The sequence below is a fragment of the Bipolaris sorokiniana genome, assembly GCF_000338995.1.
Source record: "Bipolaris sorokiniana ND90Pr unplaced genomic scaffold COCSAscaffold_9, whole genome shotgun sequence".
Classification (NCBI taxonomy): domain Eukaryota; kingdom Fungi; phylum Ascomycota; class Dothideomycetes; order Pleosporales; family Pleosporaceae; genus Bipolaris; species Bipolaris sorokiniana.
This window is the reverse complement of record NW_006911903.1, coordinates 1,525,269-1,548,999: the sequence shown is the minus strand read 5'-3', so window position 1 is coordinate 1,548,999 and position 23,731 is coordinate 1,525,269. Positions and strand designations below refer to the sequence as shown.

General features: G+C 52.2%; 10 protein-coding genes across 10 annotated transcripts; 6 read left to right on the top strand and 4 right to left on the bottom strand.

Annotated features, from left to right (window-relative positions):
• Positions 1-326: 326 nt before the first annotated feature.
• On the bottom strand, positions 327-2,388 carry COCSADRAFT_161800 (uncharacterized protein; the record flags this gene model as incomplete). The annotated part of the gene is made up of 3 exons (XM_007703291.1): positions 327-620; positions 669-2,133; positions 2,180-2,388. The coding sequence occupies 3 exons, from the start codon at positions 2,386-2,388 to the stop codon at positions 327-329; spliced, it is 1,968 nt and encodes a 655-aa protein (XP_007701481.1).
• A 392-nt stretch (positions 2,389-2,780) lies between these two features.
• COCSADRAFT_339854 (uncharacterized protein) lies at positions 2,781-3,742 on the top strand. The gene is made up of 2 exons (XM_007703290.1): positions 2,781-3,267; positions 3,322-3,742. Exons 1-2 carry the CDS (start codon positions 2,872-2,874, stop codon positions 3,553-3,555), a joined length of 630 nt encoding a protein of 209 aa, XP_007701480.1. The 5' UTR covers positions 2,781-2,871; the 3' UTR covers positions 3,556-3,742.
• A 186-nt stretch (positions 3,743-3,928) lies between these two features.
• On the bottom strand, positions 3,929-5,182 carry COCSADRAFT_27721 (uncharacterized protein; the record flags this gene model as incomplete). Its single annotated transcript, XM_007702765.1, has 2 exons — positions 3,929-4,848; positions 4,909-5,182. 2 exons carry the CDS (start codon positions 5,180-5,182, stop codon positions 3,929-3,931), a joined length of 1,194 nt encoding a protein of 397 aa, XP_007700955.1.
• Positions 5,183-5,335: 153 nt separating this feature from the next.
• COCSADRAFT_38149 (uncharacterized protein) lies at positions 5,336-6,965 on the top strand. The gene is made up of 3 exons (XM_007702900.1): positions 5,336-5,585; positions 5,636-5,922; positions 5,974-6,965. Exons 1-3 carry the CDS (start codon positions 5,440-5,442, stop codon positions 6,735-6,737), a joined length of 1,197 nt encoding a protein of 398 aa, XP_007701090.1. The 5' UTR covers positions 5,336-5,439; the 3' UTR covers positions 6,738-6,965.
• Positions 6,966-8,649: 1,684 nt separating this feature from the next.
• On the top strand, positions 8,650-9,533 carry COCSADRAFT_339835 (uncharacterized protein). Its single transcript, XM_007703289.1, has one exon. The coding sequence runs from the start codon at positions 8,741-8,743 to the stop codon at positions 9,242-9,244; it is 504 nt and encodes a 167-aa protein (XP_007701479.1). The 5' UTR covers positions 8,650-8,740; the 3' UTR covers positions 9,245-9,533.
• A 948-nt stretch (positions 9,534-10,481) lies between these two features.
• Positions 10,482-11,667, top strand: COCSADRAFT_38148 (glycoside hydrolase family 128 protein). The gene has a single exon (XM_007702899.1). The coding sequence runs from the start codon at positions 10,791-10,793 to the stop codon at positions 11,580-11,582; it is 792 nt and encodes a 263-aa protein (XP_007701089.1). The 5' UTR covers positions 10,482-10,790; the 3' UTR covers positions 11,583-11,667.
• A 287-nt stretch (positions 11,668-11,954) lies between these two features.
• Positions 11,955-12,373, bottom strand: COCSADRAFT_339809 (uncharacterized protein). The gene has a single exon (XM_007703288.1). The coding sequence runs from the start codon at positions 12,303-12,305 to the stop codon at positions 12,003-12,005; it is 303 nt and encodes a 100-aa protein (XP_007701478.1). The 5' UTR covers positions 12,306-12,373; the 3' UTR covers positions 11,955-12,002.
• A 14-nt stretch (positions 12,374-12,387) lies between these two features.
• COCSADRAFT_38147 (uncharacterized protein) lies at positions 12,388-15,298 on the bottom strand. The gene has a single exon (XM_007702898.1). The coding sequence runs from the start codon at positions 15,194-15,196 to the stop codon at positions 12,557-12,559; it is 2,640 nt and encodes an 879-aa protein (XP_007701088.1). The 5' UTR covers positions 15,197-15,298; the 3' UTR covers positions 12,388-12,556.
• Positions 15,299-15,602: 304 nt separating this feature from the next.
• Positions 15,603-16,132, top strand: COCSADRAFT_339795 (uncharacterized protein). Its single transcript, XM_007703287.1, has one exon. It carries the CDS (start codon positions 15,665-15,667, stop codon positions 16,004-16,006), a length of 342 nt encoding a protein of 113 aa, XP_007701477.1. The 5' UTR covers positions 15,603-15,664; the 3' UTR covers positions 16,007-16,132.
• Positions 16,133-17,258: 1,126 nt separating this feature from the next.
• COCSADRAFT_145636 (uncharacterized protein) lies at positions 17,259-23,721 on the top strand (the record flags this gene model as incomplete). Its single annotated transcript, XM_007703286.1, has 7 exons — positions 17,259-18,324; positions 18,497-19,933; positions 20,226-20,372; positions 20,430-21,156; positions 21,310-22,087; positions 22,136-22,953; positions 23,143-23,721. Exons 1-7 carry the CDS (start codon positions 17,315-17,317, stop codon positions 23,719-23,721), a joined length of 5,496 nt encoding a protein of 1,831 aa, XP_007701476.1. The 5' UTR covers positions 17,259-17,314.
• Between the last annotated feature and the right edge of the window lie 10 nt (positions 23,722-23,731).

The window sequence follows — 23,731 nt, the reverse complement described above, 5'->3', positions numbered from 1 at the left end:
CTAAAGTGCGACGCGTCGACGCGAACTCGCGAAAGCACGTTATTGCCAACCGTGCGGCGGCTCGCCAATCACGTCACCATCACTGCACATAGAATGTCATGTCGTTTGGAAGATCAGAATGTTTCTTGAATTATTCGATCTAAAGCTGAACATTACAGCTCACTGCTTATCTCATGCATGCCTCGCTCATCTTGGCGTCATCCATTCGTTCATCAAAACCACAAGCCATCATAATTGGCGCTCTGCTGTGCTGCCCATCATCGGTCGAAATTCGTACCTATGGTGTTAAGGGTCACGCCTCAGGAGCCAGACTAGAAATATCTAATCTACTTCCCATTCAGCCTAACCCCCTTGACCCGCTTAGCCAATTGTACTGAATCGGAATCTGAGCCATAGGAGGGCTGTCGCATTGTACGCTGGTGCTCCAGGGGAAGAGGTGCTGCAGCCCCCCTCCTGGCTGATTGAGAGGGAGAGGGAGACTGATAGGAACGTTTCGGGGGGCGCTCACCACTTTCTTTGAGAATGGTTAGAAGAGTTGCCCAGCCTGGTGTGTGCTGGAGTGCTGAGCCTTCTGAGGTATCGTGCGTCGATGCAACCTTGAACAGAAGCGATTCTTCGTCCTTCTCACCGGATTAGTAAACAACAGCTGAATTCAGGAGACAATGTACCTTTGATAGGATGCCCAGGTTGTGGATGAAGCAGAGCATGTGAAAGTTCGAAATCGCCTTTAAGCCACTGGCAGTGTTGAGAGCGAGGCCATTTGCCTTGGCATTGAGAGCCTTGCTAAGATGTGTAATCTCGGGCATTTCGCCCATGGCTTCGCGGTTTTCAATTGGAAACTTGCCGCCAGTAAAGAGAGGGTTGGGCTGAGTAGGGAAACCATGAGTAAGTGTAAGAAGCAGATACTCAACTGGAAAGTCAGGTTTAGCAATTTCTTGTACGTTTGCACCGTGCTCGTTGATCTTTCGGTAGAAAACTTCAGGAATATATCGCGTGCGGTTAAGCGCCTCGTTGTCTTCTTCTGACTGGACAAGCATAACCTTGGGTTCCGCGGAAGGCTCGATGATGTCGGCGCGCACCATCTCAACAGCATCGTTTGATACCTGGTAAGATGAGATGCCAATCTGACCTTGGTCATCTCCGCTAATAACACATGTTACAAAGTTAGATCCATGTCGACCGGTATCGCTCCATTTTGACGGCCGAGGATACTTTGCCTGATACCGTGCCGCAAAGCAAACCTCAAGCGAAGACAGGTAGTAGGAATCTATGTGTCGCTTGCAGATGACGGAGCCATCGCCCTTGTCGGCGTCGAGAAGATCAGTAAAAATGACACCGACTCGTTGCAGCCCGCACTGTGCGGCGATGTCGTCAATAACCTGCTCGTTATCCCAGTCACCCAACGATATGCCATCTACTTCATTGATCTGTGGTGGCTCGTAAATGGTCTCAACCACAGCCTTTGTCCCTAGTGGCACCTCAGTGTACTCCTCATATCTGCCGTATAAGAAACCTAATCGCTGACAACCAGTTTGCCTCCAGAAGTTGATCAAATCGTCGACAACCTGTATAGATGCAAACTCAACGTGGTCCACCATGCGATATTCTTGCGGTTTGAGCGAGATGGCGCTGGGCATGCACTTTGTGCAGATACCCTCTGGGAATGGCTTGTGTCCCGATGGACAGTCAGGTCGTACGCGGTAGTAGGGTTCGGTCAGAGGTGGGATGTAAGAACTTCCGAGCTCTGGTCTGTTCTTTGCCGAGTTCACCTTGCGCAGGTACGAGTGGAAGGAAAGATGCTTGATCTTCTTTTCTGCAAGGTACTCGGGCGAGTAGGGCTCCAGCGGCATACAATAGTCGCACATGCCTTTGGGTCCGTGGGTGCACATGCGGGCGTCGCGTTTGCGAGGAATCTTGCCATCTTGCCTATCGAGCCGATCATCAAGCGGAGACTGTCTGACCACTTCCCATGGCTTCTTTATGATCTGTGTGGGGGCATCGAGGGGCACAGAGGCGGTTTCGGAGGGTTGGACGGGTTTGCCGTTGAGTCGCGCGCCACCAGAGACAATTGCAGCATGGCCATTCGATGGCGTAGATTGCTCTTCAAAGGATAGGAAGAGTTGTGCGCCATTCCTAAGGAGGCGTGAGCGACGACATCAAGCTTGACCAAGCTACTTACGACAGGTTCACTTGCTTGAAGCTCACACCTTCAAGATCTACGAATTTCCTCGCATCGCCACCTTGCGGACGGTTGCTGACACTGAGGCTCTGGAGATCGGCATTCTTAGGGAGCTTCTCGGCGATTTGTGGGAGAATATCTGTGAAAGTATCCTCGGGCTGTACCGTCAATCTGAATTGGCCCTCTTTACTAACGAACCTGAGTATCATGGCGGGACACTATCAGTTTTGGCGGGCGGGGCAAAATCGTTGGGAATAGAACGGGTGAAGTAATAGAAGCGGAAGAGGTTGCAGGAGGTAAGAGAGGTGTAGATAGAGGCAGAGTTGGGGAGTAATGAACGGTGGTTGTAGATGGGTTACATACAAAGTGACTAGGAGGGCGTCGAAGGCGGCAGAATGACGCGCGCGACGTTAGCGCACACCCTGGTTGTAGCGCGAAACCACCCGGCCCTTTGCCGAGTTGCGAACTGGCCAGATATTCTATCGATAACTGACCATACGGCGAGCGCATTCCACGACTACCTGGCCTTCACCCTCCTCCCCAACTGGATCTCACTTGTGAGGACACTGCCGCTCCTTTCGCACTTTTGCAAAAGCATTTGCCGTCGTCTGCAACGTGTCCCGCCAACCAAACATTTCTCTACATCACCAATAGTAATTCCCGTGGCCCTCACCTGACGCCCACGATCCAAAATGTGGCCCTTTGACGCCGTCGACTGGCTTATGCTCACCGTGCCCTTTGCCTACATTGGTATACTGGCTGGCTCTTTCGGTGTCTTCACAAACCTATATCGCAAACGCAAGGCTGCCAACGCTGCGTCTCTCGAACCCTGGTTCCCCACCCACCTCCAGCGCAATGTCTACCTCTCCCTTCTGCACATGGAAGAACCCAAGGTGCCAGACAGCATCCTAAAGGCCGCCCTGCTTCGCCGGGCAACGGAAGATATCCACCGAATTGTCCAGATTAGGAATGCGAAGCAGGCGCTCCAGGTCCTGTTGCAGAGGGGTAGTGTAGGCGATGATTTGTGGCAGAGGTTCCAGCGCGCTGAGAAGGAAATAGAAGAAGAGCTTAGAGATGTTGTCAACGAGGTGAGTTTGCGTAACGCATTTGCGACATGCTGCATTTAAACTGACAATCTGCAGGCCAATGCATTTGCACCAAACTGGGGCCAGACTATCTTCCAATCCGCTTCTGAAATGGCCCAGAACAACCACATCCGCGAGCGTCTGGCCGAGATTGAGGCAAAGGCTCCCGCCGAGAAGGAGTGGTGGGAGAACCGCCGGGCTGGCATCCAGTCAGAGTTCATGAAGGAATTGGATGACGAGAAGGCGAAGAGCGAGGAGGACGGTGTAATGGTGGAGAAGAGCAAGAACTGAGTACCTTGCATGTCATGGTATACTTCAAGCTCTAATTCGAGTACATTTCTAGGGACAGGGGGAAGAGGGATGAGGCTTTTGGCGTTTTCCAGCATTCAGGTGGCGCATTGTTTAGACGTTTGCACACAACAGCGTCATAGGCGCGAATACCATGTTTTTTTTAACTTGCTCAAATGTTGATTGCACTACTACCAAACGCCAATGATCCCATAGAGTACATGCTACTACGCTTTGTCATCCTAACCAATGGTTCTGATACACCATGTATAAAAGCCAAAACTTGTACAGCTCTGCCGATCCCCTCTTGCTCTGTATTTATCCTCGTCAACTTACACCTCCGTCTCTTACACTTCATCTCTTACACTCCAGTTTTCTACTTCCTCGCAGTGGGTCCGCTAACACCGGCACCAATGACGCTGGGAAGCTCCTCAGCACCCATCGAGTACAGCATGCCAATACCAGCCGAGACGAGGAAGGCCAGGACAACACCACTGCCGACAAATAGCCAGAACTGAACAGAGATATCCTTCTTCTGGCAGGCGGGGCCTCCCCAGTAAGTCACCTTCTTCTTGGATTCCATGCCCTTGTCTTCGCCCACATGCTCAACTGTAGCTTTGCAGGCACATCCGTAGCAGTCAACTGTCTCCTGGTTGGATCCAGATCCGCGGCCCTTGTGGAGGAGCGTGCACTCGCCGTGGCTGGAGCAGTTATGAGTCTGGCTCTGGCAAGCGTCCAGCGACTTGAAGCAGACGGGGAGGATGCCGCGCACGGGTCCCTTCTTGTTCTTGTTGCTGTCGGCCTGGGCGATGGTAGGGAAGTCCTCGAGATCGGGAACCTTTGAGGTTGAGGGGATGGCGGAGAGAACGGCTTCTGGGTTTTGGCGACGCGCCTCCATGGCAGGCACGTCATAGGTGCCCCAAGGGTTGGCGGCACGCTTGGACTTGGACTTAGACGAGCGCGGCATCATGACTACGGTTGTGGAGAAACCAGTCTCCTCTGCCTTTTTGTTGACGTTGCTCAGCACCTTGGCGAGCTCCTCGGCCGTCATCTTGGAGCTCTCGTCGATGCGCCACATGTTGAGGTAGCCATTGTAGGCCTTTGACTTGCTCTTTGGGGGAAGCGCCGATTCAATCTCAAAGTTGGACTTGTATGTTCGCTGCTGGGAGTCTGGGTGTTCTGGCAGCGACTCGGCCTGCACTATAAAGTCGTGGATGAGGCGGTCGTTGTCAGATGCAGAGGGCGTTCCGGATATAGAAAAGTCTAGTGTGCGATCTGATCCATCGTTGATGATGACTGCAAGCTCGAGTTAGCCGGCAGCTCTCCGTGACCGTGTTGGTCGTTGCCTCTGCCCACCTGTCGGTTCATCCTGGTCGGCATCCTCTGCCCAGACTAGCAGATGCGCCTTGGAAACGTCTGAATCATCTGCTCCAAACAGCAGCTGCCGCTTTCCTCCGTACGTGTTGATGTGGTGAATGGTGTCAGCATCTGCATGCTCGAGTGAGTGGAATCGCGACAGGCCCAGGCGCTGGGCGATGATAAGACGCGCAGTCTCTGGGCTGACGGTTGGCCGAGCTGCAAGCACAGCGCAGGACAGTGATGAGGCGAAAAAGGCCCCGGATAGCTTCATCGTGGGTGATGGGTTGGGGTTGGAGAGATTCGTTGCTGCGGCGGCGATGATGCAGTCGCCGGGGAAGCTGAGACCCAGATCTCGGAACTTGCCTTGGACGCCTCCGAGCCTATCGCCCACGCCTATAGCCAGAGCACCATTTGTCCACAACATGCAATCTATTCTTTGTCCAGCAAACTTGACCTGCATTTTTTGAGTCTACATTGCGCCTTCATGTCGCTTCTTGTCACTCACGTCTCTCATAATCTCTGCTTGCCATGTCCAGGCCACTGATGCTTCGGCGCAACTTCTCCCTCTTGAACAGGGTCCCTCATTCTCACATAGTGCGATCGGCCGCCCGCCATGGCCACGACAGCATCATAATCCAGCGAGTGCGTATACGCCGGCCTTTCTTTAGCAATACGTGAGCAGTCTCACAAGTCCACTCCTGCCACATGCTAATTCACTTTGCAGACGTCTCGTTGGCACAGTCGCCGTCACTGCCGCAGCCTACGGCCTTATCCAGTACTTGGGCCTAGAAATCGAGGTTGAAGAGGTACAAGAACAAGGTAGACAAGATGGGTGGGAAGTAGCTGGCTCTGAGGAAGACGATGAAGAAGAAGAGGACGATGACGCCATTCTATTCATACCCACGGGCTTCTCGCGACCACGGCCAAGGACATTCTATAAAGGCTCGGATACAGAGTGGAAGACGTTCAAGGAGATAGCCACCGACCGTGCAAGAGCGAATAAGATACGTAGTAAGTACGACTTGGTGAGGGAGTAATCGCTCGTCACTAACAACACCATAGAGGAGTTGGTAAGTATAGTGCGTAATAATGCCGAGAAGAAGACACTGTACACCTCTCGCCTTGGCAAGATTGATACCTCAAAGGGCATGTCATGGGTGGAGATACAGTTCCCAAACGGTCCACCAGTCGAGTACGAGCGTCCAGGCATCGAGCTCACTGAGAATCTGGAATGGCGCAAGGCAACACGCCCGGTTGAAGACGCCCATCACCGGCGTCTGGAGCGGGTACTGTATCCCAAGGAAGCCACAGATGCTTTGTGCAAAGATACGGTAAGAAAAGCAGAAAAGGCATGGAAGACCTTTAAAATCTACATGGGCTGGGACCAAGAATCAAAATCAGAAACTGTCCAGGAACTCTTCCAACGCATCTCCACAAACCGCCAGTCCACCGGCGGACCCACGAGCATAGCCCCAAACTCCTTTTCAGCCTCTGCAAACGACACCCAGCAGCCAGGTGCCTCGCCCTCACCAGCCCCCGTCGACGGCCCTGCAAGCATAGGTCTCGACCTCCCCGACCCAAAAAGCATGACGTTAGACCTCACTCAATTCCGCGCCGACTTCGCCAAAACTTATATGCCCATCGTACTGCAACCTCCCCGTGGCGCATTCATAGTAAGAGCTCTCATAGAAATCTACGGTGACCGCGCCCGCTTGACGCTCAACGTGAGCGCCGTGTACGACCCTAAGCAAGGCCGATACGTCCAAATGTCGGCGGTTCCTTGGAACTATGTCGAGCATTACCAGTCTCCAAAGGGCGGATCGTGAGCGCGTTTCCTAGTTGGTTGTGTGTGCATTGTTACTGGGCGTACTGGGTTGGGGGAATTTAAGCGCTAGATATTCGATATCCTTGCATGGGTGGTGTCTGTTTTGGCGTATAGCGTTTAAGCGATATCATTGGCGAGTGGATTGTGCGCTGTGTAGATATCAAATGAGATATTCATGCTTGATGTGTTTGTTTTTTTCTTGTGTTGATTTTGTTGTGTACTAGAATGCATGGTAAGATAGTATGTATATCATCATACTGTGCATGCTAAGCATTTGTGATTTGTTTCTCCTTGTCATAAGTTCTACTTGGAAAATTCATCTGTTTTTTTCTTGATTCCAGATGATGTTGTCGTTGACTTCTCCTCCCTATCAAATATACCTTGCTTTCGTATCAATATTTACTCCACATTGTTGCTTATAGTTCAGTTCTTACTGTCACTTTCATCCTACGAAGTCAATCGAACCTCCAAAATTATCTTGAGTCAAGAGAGATAACATGTGAGAACATGTGTGCAGCCATACGAAACATTACTCTGACTATCTCAAATCCTACATTCATGAGCGATGGAGTACTTTTTTATATCATCATGCCTCTAGAGCCTTGGTGAACCTGTGTACTATCAAGTCCGTGACTAATTTTCATCTCTACATCTTACATCTTATCAACCAATGCAGTAGCAGGTAATGCCAGTTTTTTCTAGATGCATTGAGAAACTTTCCTATCTGCCTTAGCCGCCTATGGAATGAACATACAATGCAACCTCACTGCAGTAAAACGAGACCTGATGTACAGTAAGACTTTTGCGATGTCTTTTTTTTTAAGAATAGGGGATAAGTGGAAAACGAAGAATAACAAACCATAAATCCACTCCTCCCCCCCCAAAAGATGCAGAATCCAGGCCTTCTTTCAAATTCCGTGTCAAGAGAATTTTTACATTCACTTTCCGATAATACAGCTAGGAGTTTCTAAGATTCGGTGCTAGAGAAGCTTCCTTGAGATTTCCTTCTTCCTTGACTACTGCCTACCCTCAGAACCTGCCTTTTGTACCTACACCAGCCTAGATACTCAAATTACAGAGAAATCGAATACAAAACTAAGTAAAAAAATTACTATAGCAAGTAGATGACAGTATCATGAAGCTACATAATACTTCGTACTGGTGTGGGCTTCTTCACTTTGAGGTTATGGCTGTCGAGTCCATGAGATGGGAGGATGTGCATGGTAAAAGCATGTGTGCTTATGAAGGAGGGATTATTTATCAGGATTGTGCTTGCAGTACGTGGTCCCATACTTTTTACTATTAAAAAAATAAGATGATAGATGTAGTGTGTGGATTCCAACCCAGAGATATTAAGCGCTGGGAGCTTGGGGGCTAAGTCCTATAAATACCCATTTTATATTTAGTAGTGACGGGCACCTACTACATCACAAGCGTATTGCAGACCTAAAATCTAGATTTTGGTTTCCTAGAATAGAGTGTATCATGTTTGAATAGAATAGTGAGAAGTCAATGGAAAAAAGATTTGGATAATTCACTGCCGCCTCGTCTGGGTCGCGAATCCTCAAAACGGTCAAGATTCTGGCCTGACAGGAGCACGACTTGGCAAACAACACGCCATCCTCACAAACCCATTTGGTCATCAACACTTTGTTGCAAGCTCTATAGTTATTTTTTTTTGAAGCCAGACGCGATAGAGAGCGACCTAAATACTCGCAATACAGCATACGAGTCACTGACCGCATCGCACAACAAGACAGCACATACACAGCATCGTATGCATTGGCAGTGGAGTTTAGGTGGTTCCAAAAATGTCGTATAGACAATAACAGTTTCGTGTTATAGTGCTTGGGTCGTTGTCATGACCCGGCTTGGAAGACGCGTATGTTGGGCACCGCCCCGGCAGCCCGGACATACTCTTGTTTCTCAACTCGGGCTTGGAAAGATGAAAGGAGATGTCGTACATGCGTGCTGCATGGCTCATTAAACGCAGAATATGCGTAAATGGAATATATTGAAGTAGAGGCCAGGGTGCACTGGGGAGCACGTGCTCTACTCTCTACCCAAAGAAGTGTACATATGTACAGGTATAACGCCAGAAAAGGCGTACCGTACAGTGTAAATAAGCAGCGTATGGCTTACAATTGCTCCCCTCACTTCCCGAAGCCGATGTTGCAGTGCATCGCCACATTGTTCTCGACCCATACCGTATGGGATTGCTTCGGTCCTTCTCTTTTGAGACGTGTATTTACGTATCCGCTCGCCCCGACCTTCCTATTCATGCCCAGCAAAACATCTTCAGGGGAATTCGGCCAAGGTGCATTAGTGCAGCGTAGCTTTTCTACCAAGAAAATGGCGCCGGTAGTGGAGGCGCGAGTGGCCCCTTTGGCGAAAAACCGTCTGGGCGTTCCCCCAAAATTCCGGTGCCTTCTAGCCCCAGCGCGAATTTTGGCGGGACCGAGTGTCTCTGGTGCTGTATCCCAAGTCGACGGTATTGGTACTTGGTAAAGGACGAGTCAGGCGCTTCTAGGCGCCGGATAGTGGAGGTAGGAATAACGCAAGCGGCTCGAAATGAACAAAGAAGCAAAAAGGTTTGGTGTGAAACGGGCCGAGGGCCTGGGTGTGCAGATCGGCAAAGGGCGTACCTGACAGCAGCGCCTTGGGAGTCCGACGCTCGCCACTCTTGTGCCAAGTACGCGATCCAGGAGAGAAGACGTAAGTCCGTCAGTAATACGGATACGCATGGTCTAGTCACCATGCATGCACACCGTCCAAAGTTCTCGACCATCCCAACCCCCACAGTGATATCACTCAAGCACCCAGACGTCAATATGGCGGGCAGGGAAAGACATCCTTCAGCTATGTTGAGAGCGCCACGTAAACGCCGGAAGGGAAAGAAGGCGTGCCGCTGAGCTGTCACCCGAATCCCCTCTCAAGCGCCCGAGTCCACTGGAGTTAGCGGGAGATCACGGCCCCGGCATCGCAGTCTTAGTAATACTGATCTCGTACATCTCTGTTTGGCATGTACAGATAGCACGTGAGATTGCGTATGCACTTTTCAGAACGCAAGACAGATTTTCGTGATGCCTGGCCACAGTGGGTGCAGAAGGAAAAAAATGGGGGCCTGACAGGTGTAGTGGTAGTTCGGAGACCGGGACTAAAACCATGGTTTGGATGACAGCATGGAGCACGGTGTGCGTGGTAAGGCGTGGTGGGCTCGCAAACTCAAAAGATAGTAGGATCAGCCACGGGACGTTGGTTTTGCCGGACAAAGTACTTCCTGAAACGGACTGGTGGACATCGCTAAGGTACACCGTGTGGGCTAGACGGCCAGCCAGAATCTTTTCCACGCCGGAATCCATTACCAAACATCGTTGCTGCGGCCGTACCTGCGTAGGCACACACTGATCTAGACAAGGGTTCCTGCGTTAGGCCCCTCTCAACGTTCTTCTTCTCCGAGTAAACCCACAGTGTTGAAAAGCCTTTTTTTCCTTTCTCTTCATGCATATGCCGCGGAACTCTACGTGGCTCCAGCGACCTGCCTGGCAACAGTGCACCGTTGCTGTCGTGATTCGACGATTGTGCCAAAATGCAATTTCCACAAAGTCTTAGCCATCACAGCCCTATCGTGATTGACGAATGGCTAGACCCCACAGCCGACGCCGTGACGCCGGGCTGACGGGGCGTGCGGGAAAGGTGATCCATAATCTTATCGCACGTGTGGACTTTCTCTCTTTCCGAGTCGGCACCAAGTCTTGGATGAAACACCGCATCTGGGCAAACATAGCTTGTGCCATGTGTTGCTCACCCGCATCCGTGGTGGGCCCTTACTGGGCATTGTCTAAGGCTTCTTTGTCTTGTCCTCATTTCGCTGCCTTAGTATAAGTATCGACATGGCCCCCGGTTCATGATATTCCCCCAGCTCAGCACTCCAGCAACTCAGTCTCTCTTTTTTGACATTCTTTGTCTATCCACGCTCTTGCTAGCACCCCACATTCCTTCTCGGACCCGTCAGGTATCACACTCCTTAAAAATGCTTACCTCGACCTTCATCATGGCCCTTGCTGGCCTTTCCGCTCTCACTGAGGCTTCCCCTCTTCTGCCCCGTGGTGGAAGCAAGCGTGGCATTGCCTTTCCCAAGCAGCACAATGGTGTCGCCGGCTCGCAGTGGGCTCGCATGATGGCCGAGTCCTCCAAGATCTCCTGGATGTATGATTGGGAGGCCGTTATCGATGGCGAAGCCCCCGACCTAGAATATGTTCCTCTGCTCCACTCCAACCAGGAATGGTGCGCCTCAACCTGGGCCAACAACGTTGCCAACGCCCGCAAGAACTACAAGGTCTCTCACATCCTCAGCTTCAACGAGCCTGACCAAGTCGGTGGTGGAGGCTCCAACATGGACGTTGCCACTGCCGTCGACACGCACCGCAAGCTCATCCAGCCCCTTGCCAACGAGGGCCTCCGCATCGGCTCCCCCGCTGTGACCAATGGCAACGAGCCCGGCAAGGGCATCAACTGGCTCAAGTCCTTCATGAACGGCTGCAGCGACTGCCAGATCGACTTTGTCGTCGCCCACTACTACGCCTGGGCCAAGCCCCAAGACTTCAAGGACTATCTCAACAAGTTCCACGACACCTTCAACAAGCCCGTCTGGGTCACTGAGTTTGGTGTCACCGAGGGCAACGCTGATGAGTTCCTCAAGGACGTCCTTCCCTGGCTCGATGCCCAGCCCTGGATCGAGCGCTACGCTTACCACATGGCTGCCCCTAGCGACGGCAATCAGTTCCTCATCACTGCCGATGGCGGCAGCCTCTCCGCTGCTGGACAAGTCTACGCCTCTACTTAAACATGAGAAATCTTCTCTCTCTCTCTCGATGACAAGCATAAGCATGCTGGTGGTTTTTCCCATTTTTTCCCAGGACATGCAAATGACGATTTTACGACAACTCCCCCCCTGTTCGCTTCTTGTTAGATACCATTTTACGATGTTGTTCTTTAGACTGACTCTCTTTGTGGGGTCTTGAACACCCCCTGAAACAATATCAATCCATTCAATCCATTGATCTTTCATGTTACTATTTTTGACTTTCTCCATTGTGATGTTTTTTTTCCTTTGTCCTGTTTGCCGAACACCATCCCTGCTTCCTTCCTTCATGCAGACATTGATTGATGACGCAATACACCATGCATACATAAAGACACACACATACTGCTTACAGAAAAACAATCGTCCATCACGATTTCCGCACATACACGACTGCATACTTTACAAGTTTCTGTGGGTAATCTTTGTTTTGTTCGAAGCACAGTTACAGTTGCGCTCAGCCGTACACAGAAAAACAAAACAAAATAAAGTATAGGAATGTGGTCTGAGCGTCCATCCCCGGCCTAGCCTCCTGCCTCGAAATAGAAGTACAAGTCCGGCGGGGAGAAAAAAGAAAGAAAGTATAGTTATGGAAATAAACAGGATTGATCTGCGGAATGAGAAGAAAAAAGGTCCGGAAAAGGAAGATAAGAGAAAAAAAAAGTCGAGATGGGAGTGCGATTTACTCGGCTGAGTGATAACCATCTGAGAATGAGAGGGGAAAGAAAGTATCAAGAGTCGGTACTTGAGTTAGATTCATCGGAAGTTCGAGTAAAACACCTTAATTTGGGGATTTGAAAGAAGTCGCATTACGGTGCTTGTATCAGTATAATTTGGATCTAAATCTGCGTTACATGATTAATTAAACACCAATGGTACCCTTCCCATCCACATGCCTTGACACTTTTGTAGACGTTACATTATACACTAACATGCCTTCTATCTCACAACCCTCATCAATCCTCAATATCATCATCACTTAGCACTAAGCCCACACTCTTCTCCAAAAGCCCGGGTATCGCCGATTCAGGTTCTGGGATCTTGGTCTCGAATCTTGCCCTTTTCTTCTTCTTGGGCGTTTCTGCGGCGGGTCTGTCCGTAGTCCACTGCTCCTGTTCGCCTGGGTCAAGCTCATCTTCTAATTCGTCGTCGTCGTCACCACCGGATGGGGCACCCCCGCTAAAGGCGGTGATTTTGCGAATCTCGCGTACTGTGGCAGCCGTTGATGGAGATGGCATGCGGGATTTATGGAGGATGGTGACTAGATAAGGGAGGCGCTCGAGGAGCATCTCGTAGCGAGCTGAGCCACCGCTTCCAAGCAGGGGTGGGGCTGATGCATCGTCGCCGGTAGGGTCTGAGCCTTGCGTCGACGTTGGTTGTGACGACGGACCGTTCCTTCTCCATGTGTGTACACCTCCACTGGGAACTGCTGCCTTTGGTGCGCCTGACGCGATTGAGAAGAGCTCGCCGCGTTGCGCGCGCGACACCCACATATCCAACAAGCCGCCAATTTCTTCCTGCTGCTTCCATATCCGCAGCGATGCTGGGTAGTACATGACGAATGCGTTGCCTTTGGGCATACCGCCACTCGATCCCTGTCCTTTTGCTTTGAGTCCCATGACGCCTGGAGGGGGAGCCATTCGCTTTACGGGATGTGGCAGGCTATACAACAGGCCTCGTACGCTCGTTTGGAAGCACATTTCATCTTGGCGCAGGTTGTCCGCACTTGTTCCTTGGAGACTTCTGCGGCCACCCCCAGCGCCAAAGCGATCTGGAGAAAGAAGATCAGCGTCAGAGAGAGCGTCTATACACCCTTCGATGGAGTCCATGGTTTCTTCACTATCTGCACCTCCACAAGATAGAACATAATTCTCATGTAATGCTGCAACAAAGGTCTGTGTATCGGTTCCTAGCTCATCGATAAGAGAATCGACGTTGATCTCGGAAGCTTTTGGTCTTCGTCGTTCGGGAAACCAGTTTGGTGGGTGCGCAAGTGGTGCTTTGGGATCTTCCGGGACACGCTTATTGTAAATAACCTTGCCTACCGAGTGAAAAATACCCAGAGTGCTCTCCCGTTGTGTCACCATCTCGAGTGAATCTTGTTCAGTTTTGGTCATGGGAGTATCTTTGGCCGTCTTCTTCTTTGTGAAATTGACCTTGGCGCCCCAGCCCTCGGCATCGTCGCCACGCAGACACAGGAATTCGAGCGATGAGATTGCGCTCCGGATATCACCAAGTTCAGCCAGGCGCTGGATAGCCTGTGGACTCAGGGTCTTTTTTCTACCCGACCTCCTGGCCTCTTTGAGGATGATTGTGTCTAGCGCTTTCGTCATGTATGTGGGTGCAATTGGATTAAACTCGACAACGCTCACTCCAGGATGAGTCAGAATCTCAGGACCTAGGAGACGATGGGCGGTAAAGCTGTCCGCTGCCGCCGTGTTGGTGGATAACAGCGTCTCGGAAATGATCATAACGATTGGTGTCACAGCGTGTGCGGGATCGACTTGACTTGAGTAGAAAGCAGTGGCCGACTGCGTGTTTGCAGCAAGATACTTGAGGACAGAAGAGCGGAAAGACTGGACGGCCGAAGAAGTACGTGTGAATGTATTGGGAAACTCCTCTACTAGGACCAGCTGCTGTTTCCTACCGGTTTGAGTGGTGGGCGAAGCCGTCTGGGCAGCTGGTACTTGCGTATCAAAGGTCAGACTTCCAAAGGTGCCAGTTCTCGCAACAAAGTCTTCAAACTGAGCAGTGATGGAGACAAGACTGTCGGAGGTTGACATGGCACCAGTGGGATTCTTCCACTCGTGCATGTCTATGTCCAATTCTTTGGATAGCAGGGCCATGGTGGTGGTCTTTCCGCTGCCAGCGGGGCCTTTAAGCAGGAGCAGTCTTTTACGCGATTTGCCACCCAGGACATCAGTCAGCCATGTGCGAACATCTGCTACTTTTTTCTTGTGCACGGCAAGCTCATCAAGGGATACAGGGCCAAACTTTTCGGTCCATGGCCGGCCATCTTCGGCATCCGGCCGTGTTGGCTGGGAGGATGATGACGACGATGATGGAGGAGGCGTGCTCCGGGCCCCGGTTGCTGTTCGCAGGAACTTTTGGCGTGCAGTCACATTTGGACCATGGTCAGCTGGCGCTGTTGCGGCAATGGGCCGCTTGCGCACAGGAAGCGCATTGGATACTTTGACTGGCTTTGCTTGGTCCTCGTCATAGTCGGAATCGAAGATGTCGTCAAAGTCGTCGACTGACGCAGCAGGCTTCTCCGGACTGGGAGTGGGCTGGGATGACTGCGAGCGGGCGACGGTGGTGAAGAAGGACGTTATAGGCTTGTAGACGGGCCTTGGCTTGGCAGGGGATTTTGCAGGCGACTTGTTATTAGTAGTGGATTGCTCGGATGGATTTGGAGAGGCAGCACGTGTGCGTGACCGGGTCGGCCTCGTGGCCTGGCTGTGTGCATGCGAGGCAGAGGGGATGCTTGTTAGTGCGCGCCCCTTGCGAGTACCGGGAGGCGGTGAAAGGGACTCGCTCTGCTCGGAGTCGGACGAGAGCACGACGGGCTTGTTCCGCGCCGACCGCAGTCTGGCCATGTTTGCGCCCAATCGCTGGATATGGACAAGTGCTCGGTGCAGGGCAACATTATCGCACAACTGAGAGCGGGCGTGGGAGCGAGTATGGGTCGCTGTGTCGTCGGCAGCGTGGGAGGGTGGAGGAGTCGAGGCCGAGGCGCGCTAAGGTAGGCAGATAGGCAGACAGGCAGACAGACAGACAGGCAGGCAGGCAGGCAGGCAGGGTGGGGCGGCAATGTGCCCTCTGCTGCCAGCGCATCTTTGCTTCTGCACCTTCACCCACACCGCTGCACCATCCATGTAGCGCCCTTGATGTCGAGGCTGGCATGCAGCTAGCAACACGACGCACAATGATGCACTCCCCTTGTCCTCGACTGGCATGCACCATCGGTTCGCTGCACCGCTCTGCCTCGCGAGTACAGAGAGGCCGTAGCCGCCTCGTTCGATTGTCGGTTCGTCTCTCCGCTGCTGGCTGTCGTGGTGGTGCTGATGCCCGTACACACATGCCCACATAGACACCCACCACACGGCCGACATACTACTCGACCCCGAAATACTCGAAGCCGCCCGTGGTGGCTGGGAGCCGTGGTAATCGGTGCGCAGCAGCCTTGGGCCGCTCAGATTGTCGATGAGCTGGCAGTTCCCTGCCCCTCGTCCATTGGCCGGCACCGCCTTTTCACTTCGTACCATTGTAGTTCCGACTTTGCATTGGCGCCTTTATATACTTCTTATGCGCATGCGCAGTCGTTTTTCTGCTCAATTTTCTGCCATTATGCCATGTTCACAAGCACACAGCCCTATATTTTTTGCAAGTGCCCGCGTCTTCGGTGAGAGGTGAGAGGGACATTGATCAGATTGGGACTTTCTCGTGGGCTCTGGGCTGTAAATAATTTTCTTCCGTAGTCAGCGGTAGTCATAACCAAGAAGAAAAAACCAGCGACATCAACACCAACAACAGTAGCAGCAGCAGCAGCAGCAGCAGCAACAGCAGAACAGAGTCAGAAACTAGTGGAGTCTGCGTCTCCACCTGACATTGTGCCAACCAACACTGGGGAGCCAGTCGCTGACGCGCTTGAAATCCAAATGCCAGCAGAGCCGCCAGCCACGAATGCAATGTCCGGGGAGCAGTCAGTGCTATCCGCTTCCAGAGTGGAGCCCTTGGAGCCGACCATTCCCAAGCACTTGGAAACGTCCACAATTGCATCTTCAACTCTCTTCGACAGTTCACAGTCTAATCCCCACAGGGCTGCAGCTCCATTAGCTGCTGAAAGCACATCTGCCACACAACAAGATCCACTCATGGACGCACCACGCCAGCTTGAACCCCAACCTGCACCCCCCAAAGCCACACTGTCCGACATAGCCAACGACAACGCTGAGGATCCCCAGCCGGCCGCCAATCAAATCGACCACTCTTTACATGATGAGTTAGACGATTATTACTACCTAGAAGCAGGGTCCATTCCAGACCAAAAGCCGCCTCTGCAACGAGAGCCAGACGCCATGCAGCCAATCCAAGACCTCACTTCCACAACCGTGCTTCCAAGCCCAGACCTCGTCCAAACCCCAGATTCACCGGGAGAGCCGCAATTAGACACGGCGTCTCCAGACGAACCTATTGTTGCCATGGCGCCTGACATGGAACAAGATGATTTCGCACAGAGCATGCCCGCTGATGCCCAAGCAGCAGATGTTCAAGACGAGGAATTTCTAACGCCTCTTGGGGAAGAGCGCCCAGAATATCCTCAACCGCTGAATTTCGATGTTCCCATGCCACCCACGCCTCCTGTCGCTCCTGAATCACAGACACCTGAGCCAGTTGAGCCTGCAGATATTGCTGCTCCACCTTCTGATGGCGAACCAGTCGAAGAAACTCCATCGGAACAACAAGTAGAGCCTCCGTCTCTTCCTGATATTGATAATGATCTGGAAAATCCACCAACCGACGAGCCTCTTGATGCGCCCGAGGATCAACCAATACCACAGGAGCTTCCCGAGGCGCCGCCTGTGCAGACTGAGCCACTTGCAGACGAAACTTCAGAAGAGCATACTGTGCAGATGGAGAGGCCTGCGGACGAAGTTTCAGAAGAGCGTACTGTCGAATCAGCTACAGTACCCGTAGTATTTTCCCAAGACGAAATGCCTGAAGCTCCTATTGCATTTCCGGAGATGCCCCCATCACATCAAGAATCCCATCATCCAGAGGAAGAAGCAGTAGATAATGACCAAGCCCAGCGACACGAGACGAGAGAAGAAAACGGATTTCTTCCTGAGGCTGTTCAAGGTGCTCCACAAAACGACGCCAAGGTTCACTGGCAAGAAAATCACCAAGAGAAGCTGGATCAAGAGAGTTCTGAACAAGAAATAAGAAGAAAGGAAGAAACTAGGGCCAAAGAACTACTCAAGGAGCTTAAGCAAAAGATACACATGAAACAGGCTCGAGACGAGGCAGAAGCTGATGGAGCAGCCGAACAATCACATGAAGAAGCCAACACCAGGACCGAAGCGCAGGAAGCGTCCGAAACAAAGCAGCAAGAAGGCGCCATCCGCGAGAGAATCGAGAGAGAGACTCTAGAGCAAGTCACCGAGGCCAAGAGGCTTCTCGCTCTGATGGAACAAGAAATACGTGCAACTGAGGCTCAAGATGAGATTGAAAAGGCTGCGCTTGCCGAGCGGGCCAAGAGGGAGAACGAGCAACTCGAGTATAAGCAGATGCAACGCGAGAGAATGGAGCAACGTCGAAGAGATATGGAAGCTCGGATGGCTGCAAGTGGCACCACAAGTGCCCAGAAAGAAGCTGACCAAGTCGAGGCTGCACGAAAGGCTATTGAAGAAGCATCACGTGCTCGAGGACCCAACGGCGTGGGATCTCGTCCCATGGCATCCTCACCGGCCCAGGAACGGTGGCCAGGTGATGAACTACCACGCGCTCGGACGCCTCCGTCGGCTGGTTATCGTGCACACGACCGGTCTCCAAGCCAGTCTGATCGACCCTTTAGATCGTTCCGATCTTTTGCGCCACATGCACGGAAGCTTCGAACGCAGGAAGCGGGTCCCAACTATCCACCAAAACCCTACTCAGTCTCCCATTTTCTCGAGGATGACATACCAGCTGCACCGAGTCCACCCATGAGCAGGGTACGGCCAAGGTATGTAGTGCAGTCCCTTTTTCCCTTGTTCTCCAGCCACGTTGTTCGGCTCTTCTCCGGCCAACACCACTTCACGGTCCGCACTGTAATGTGACGTCTTGCCAAACGCCGGACTGCCCTAATCACTAACAAACTTGACGAGCTGGCTGGCTGACCACGCATTTCCCTGTAGGCATGCTCCTACTTTTGACAGCGACGACGACTCAGAATATAGCCTAATACCAAACGGGGTAGCGCCTGGGCGTCCATTTAGCGGTGAAGCGCATGAAGTGTCGAGGGCCCACTTAGGCCCGCATCAACCACGTAGCGTTTTTGCATCCCGAGTGCCTATCGAGCCGGCCTATCCCGCCCCTCCACCAAATTACCATCCTGGCTACCATGCCCCGCCATCCCAGCCGCCTCACTACCCAGATCATGGCTATGGTATGAGTCAGCAGGGTTGTCCCGCCCCTAACCCCAATCCTTACGGCGGTCCTTCGTCACCCTCTTCCTCCTCTCCATACCAAGAAGCATGGAGCCAATACCCACCAGGGTATCCTCCTTACGGCAGTCCACTTCATCATCGTCATCGTCAGCAGGACTCCTCGGGTTCTAGAGACTACCCCTTGCATGCTTTGGAAGCCCGACCTGCTATCGAAGACGGGTCTGGTGACGCTTACACACGCATCGCGCAGACCATACCTGACTTGCCCGCCTTGCTGGCCCGCTACAAGGACACTCACACCCAGCTAAGCGCAAGGGAAGACCTACTCCGCCGAGCAGGCGCTGAGAAGGAAGAGAAGCTGAGAGCAAAGGATGGTGAGATTTTTGAGCTGAAAGAGAAGATTCGTACCTTGGAGAATAGGCATACAGCCGAGGCAAATCGACTACACTTCCAAATTGGTAACCTGGAAGAGCAAGTCCGGGACCTTCGAGAACAGATTGCCCAAAACAAAAAGGCAACACAAGAGGCCGAGGAAATAAAGCTCGTCTTGAATGCAGCAATGAAGTCGTGGGAAGACAGATACAGAGAGCTGGAAGATGTGCACCGCGCCCTCGAAAGGAGCACAGCGGAGGAGAGGGAGCGAACATGGAGGGACTTTGACGAATGGAAAGCTACGACCAACACCAAACACGATGCCGAGAAGATTGCCCTTGCTATCCAGTTCGACAAGAAGTTGAAGAAGGCCGAGGCCGCCGCCGACGAGTGGCGACAAGAAGCCTCCGAGGCATCTGAGCTTCGCGCAAGGCTCGAAGAAGCTCTTCAGCGTGAGCAGGACAACCAAGAATCTTGGGCAACTGAGCGAGAATTGCTCATCAGAGAACGTGACTACTTCGAGAAGACGTGCGCAGAACAGCGCGAGCTCTTGGAAACGCACCATCTGCAAACTGAAGGCCACACCGATATCTTCAAAAAGGCCGTTGAGGAAGCAGCCAGAGCAGATGAGCTTGCGCGAGAAAAGGATGAACTGACGAAGCAATATGAACAGCTCAAGGCTGAGAGTCAGCAAGAGAAGGAGATTATCAAGAGCGTTGCCAGCAACCTCGAGTCCGAGAAGTCCAGGCTAGAGAAGATGATGGAATGCTATGGAGACATTGCAGAGATCAAGAGCAAAGGCGACACCTACTAGTAAGTCATTCCATTTTCCTTTCTTTTCTATCACGGATGTTCGTCGCGTTGCTATGGCTGCGCGCACGAGAGGGGGTGCCACGGGGTCTCCAGCTGTGGGTTGTACCCCGCAGTCCCCTTGTAGCTCCATGAAACATACCGAAGCCCCCCCAAGCCCAGTTCTCTCGCCAGGGACTATACGCGTTCGCTGGATGTCACCATAACTTACACCATGGCGGCCGTGCATTTATTGATCTCGCGATATATTACTTCTTTCTTGGCACGGAGCTGGTCGCTAACTTGTCACCTACAGCCTGACATCTTTCACCCATCTACAAAGGCAAATCATCGATCTGGCGAAAACTCACTTTGTCCATCTTCCAGTACGACCACCGCCAGAGGATCTTGGACAAGTGCCTTCTAATCTACCATCATTCATCGGCGACACGATAGCTTCCAGGTAAGGAAGAACATTGCGAAGGAAAGATTGCTTACTAACGAGACGACCCCGTCACAGACAAGTTCGAGCGGCATACATAGCCCACACAGTAGCCAAACTCATCACTTACCGCGTCTTCGGACCCTTCTTGTTCAGTCTTGGCCGTCGTTATGACAAAGCCGACTCGTTGTTCTCTTCAATGAGCCACCATATTCGCGAGAAGAGTACACGGAAAGAAGCAATCTGGCGTCAACAAACACTTCTTGCAGCTTTCACAAGCTCTGGCGCTAAACAGCGCATCAACACTGCTGCTGGAACGGTTGTAGAGGAAATCGTCAATGCCATCAAGCATTTTGCCGATCCAAGAGAAGAAGAAGGTATCAAGATTGCAGTGAAACGCATAGTGAAGCTTGCTGCGGAGACGTGGAGATTTGCACGTCTTGAACGTGAAATGATCACGGCCGTCATGCCGGCTTTACACGACGAAGACCACCAATTCACCGGTAGCCAGTATTGGCCAGCTTACAAACCAGATGACACTGCAGGTTCTCCAATGGACACGACTGATTCGCAACCGAAACTGCTTCTGAGAATTTTCCCTGTCGTTTTCCGAGAGCCGAAGCACGAGAACTTCCAGATCAACGGAGAGTCGCGCGACGAAGGCTGTGTTCTCCACCATGGACTGGCTCTGTACGACAATTCCGAGCCCGTAGTGGCAAGGCTTGAAGAGCTGAAATCTGCTGGTTTGCCATCCCATACCACTGTATTAACGAGTCCGACTGACGAGGGCAAGTTTCCGGCGCCGGTACGTAACACAACCCGCATGTGTTTACCTGACCCCAACGCTCACCTTGGCATCTCCGAACTTCACCTGATCACTGCAATGCCCACGAACCACTTCAGACTTTCCCGAGACGACGATTGCATAGAAACGCTTGCTAACATCTTGCTATCGCAGGCATGCCCCCCTCCCCGAGACGAGCAAACAAACCCCCCCGCTCCTCGTTCCCCGTCCAAAACCGAGTTGAACACGGCTGAGAAACATACCCCGCGGCTACGTCCGACTTCACCAACTGAAAAGACTGAAAAACCCGAGAAACCCGAAAAGTCCTCGACCATCAAGCGGGCACTAAGTCTTTTCTCTGGCCCTTCGTTGGGCGACAAGGGCGTGAAGCCACCACTCTCCACATACTCACACATGCCGCCCCCACCTCCGCCGACGTCTATCTTTACGTCTCCGAGGAACATTATTGGCATGCCAGTCGAAAGTCTGGCTCCTTCACATACACCACATTCAAAGAGGAAGCCGCCACCGCCGCCACCTAAGCCTGTATCCAAGCCAGAGGTGCCATTGCCTTTTACGGAAACTCCACACCATCGCACATTGTCTGAAAGTGCTGGTTTACCCCCCATTTTCTCTCGAACCCCACTTGACGAGACCGTTCCATATCATGATGTGGAGCCTGACACCTGTCCTCCTACACCTATAGATACAGTATCTCCAGTCTACGATGCCATAGACGAAATCGAGAGTCTGTTGCCTCAACGAACACGCACTTCCTCGACCACACACTCACGCCGTCGTTCTACACACACTCGCCGATCTGGCGAATCAGCCATTGACGATGAGCTAGAAGACTTTGCTACTCCTCGACCTGAATCTATCCGCCGGAGGAGCACCTATGCTTCTAGTGTCCGCACACACAAGTCTGCTGATACAGAGCGCACGGACAAGAGTGAGCGTACAGACAAGAGTGAGCGAACGGATAGAAGTGAGCGTACAGAGAAGAGTGAGCGTACCCACAAGAGTGAGCGTACTAGCCGGACAGAGAAGAGCGATCGCTCGGATAAAACCGAGCGTGAGAAGGCTCGCTACTTGTACGAGAGTCGAAGTGCAGGTGTCAAAGCTCTGTACCCCAGTCCTGCGACTGGGCAAAGTGCAAATGGGAGCACCAAGAATTCTACTCGAAGTGAAAAGAGCGAGCGCAGGAAGGAACGCGGCAGTAGGGACTCGACCAAGGAATCGAATTCCCTCAGGGATTCGAAAGAATCGAAGAGGGAGTCTCGTGAGATCAGAAAGATGAGGAGCATTTCTGATGCTGGCACTTGGGATACGAACAGTGTCTTCACGCACAATGATTTCGCACCTACGACAGTTTCCACTAATGTTCCCTACCCACATGCCTATGATGCAAGGCGGGACTCGAAAGAGGTGAAGAGGGAATCAAAGGAGATAAGGAGGCAAAGAAGCATCTCTGACGCTGGAACGTGGGATACCGCCAGCGAGGTTACTCGATTTGCGCCGCCTACGACCGTATCTACAAATGTTCCTTACCCAACTGGGGTGTCCTGGAATCTGCGACGAGCAAGAAGCATCCCCGATGACGCTACCTGGGATACTAGCAGTGAGGTCACTCAACGAGCCCCTGAAACCACTGTCTCTACCAACATTCCATATCCTACGGAATTTGGCCGCGAGACCAGGAGAATGAGTGTCTCTGATGCTGGTACATGGGACACTGAGAGTGTGTTCACGCAGCGCCCTCCGCCGACGACGGTTTCGACCAATGTTCCGTATCCAATCAACGCCTCCATGACTGATGTTTCTTACGTGCCTCCCTCACCACGGCAGCTAAGACGACTCAGTGTTTCTGATGCCGGCACTTGGGATACTAATACGGAAATCACAACACATCGTTCCCGTCCCCCACCTACGACTGTGTCGACGAACGTTCCGTACCCGGCCAGCTTCTCCACTGACGAAGATTCTTCAGTGCCAACATCGCCACAGCTGTCAAGAAGACTTAGCGTCTCCGATGCTGGCACTTGGGACACTAACACGGAGATCACAACTCATCGCGCTGCGCCAACGACTGTGTCAACCAATATACCCTACCCAGCAGGGATGCCTTATGAGCGAAGAAGGCTAAGTGTCTCTGACGCTGGCACATGGGATACCGATAGTGTTGTGACACATCATCGCGCCCCACCTACAACCGTGTCAACCAACATCCCTTATCCTAGGGGATTTGGAGGACCTGCATCTTCAGTCCACCTGCCTGGACCCTTTGAAAGACTGAAGAGAGAGCAGGAGCAGCACAGTTTTTCTGATGAAGGCTCTGACTCTGGCACCTGGGATACGAGCAGTGAGATCACCCATGCCAATAACGGGCCTTCTACAATCGTCTCAACCAATGCGCCCTATAAGCCTGCGAAGCCAGCACGACTTGAAAGGCCAAGGGTCTTGAGAAGTAAGACCAGTGTATCCGACGCAGGGACTTGGGATACCAACAGCGTGGTTACGAATAATGACATGAAAACGACCGTTTCAACGAACGTCGCATACGCAGCTGAACGACGATCTCGCTAGAACCACCTAG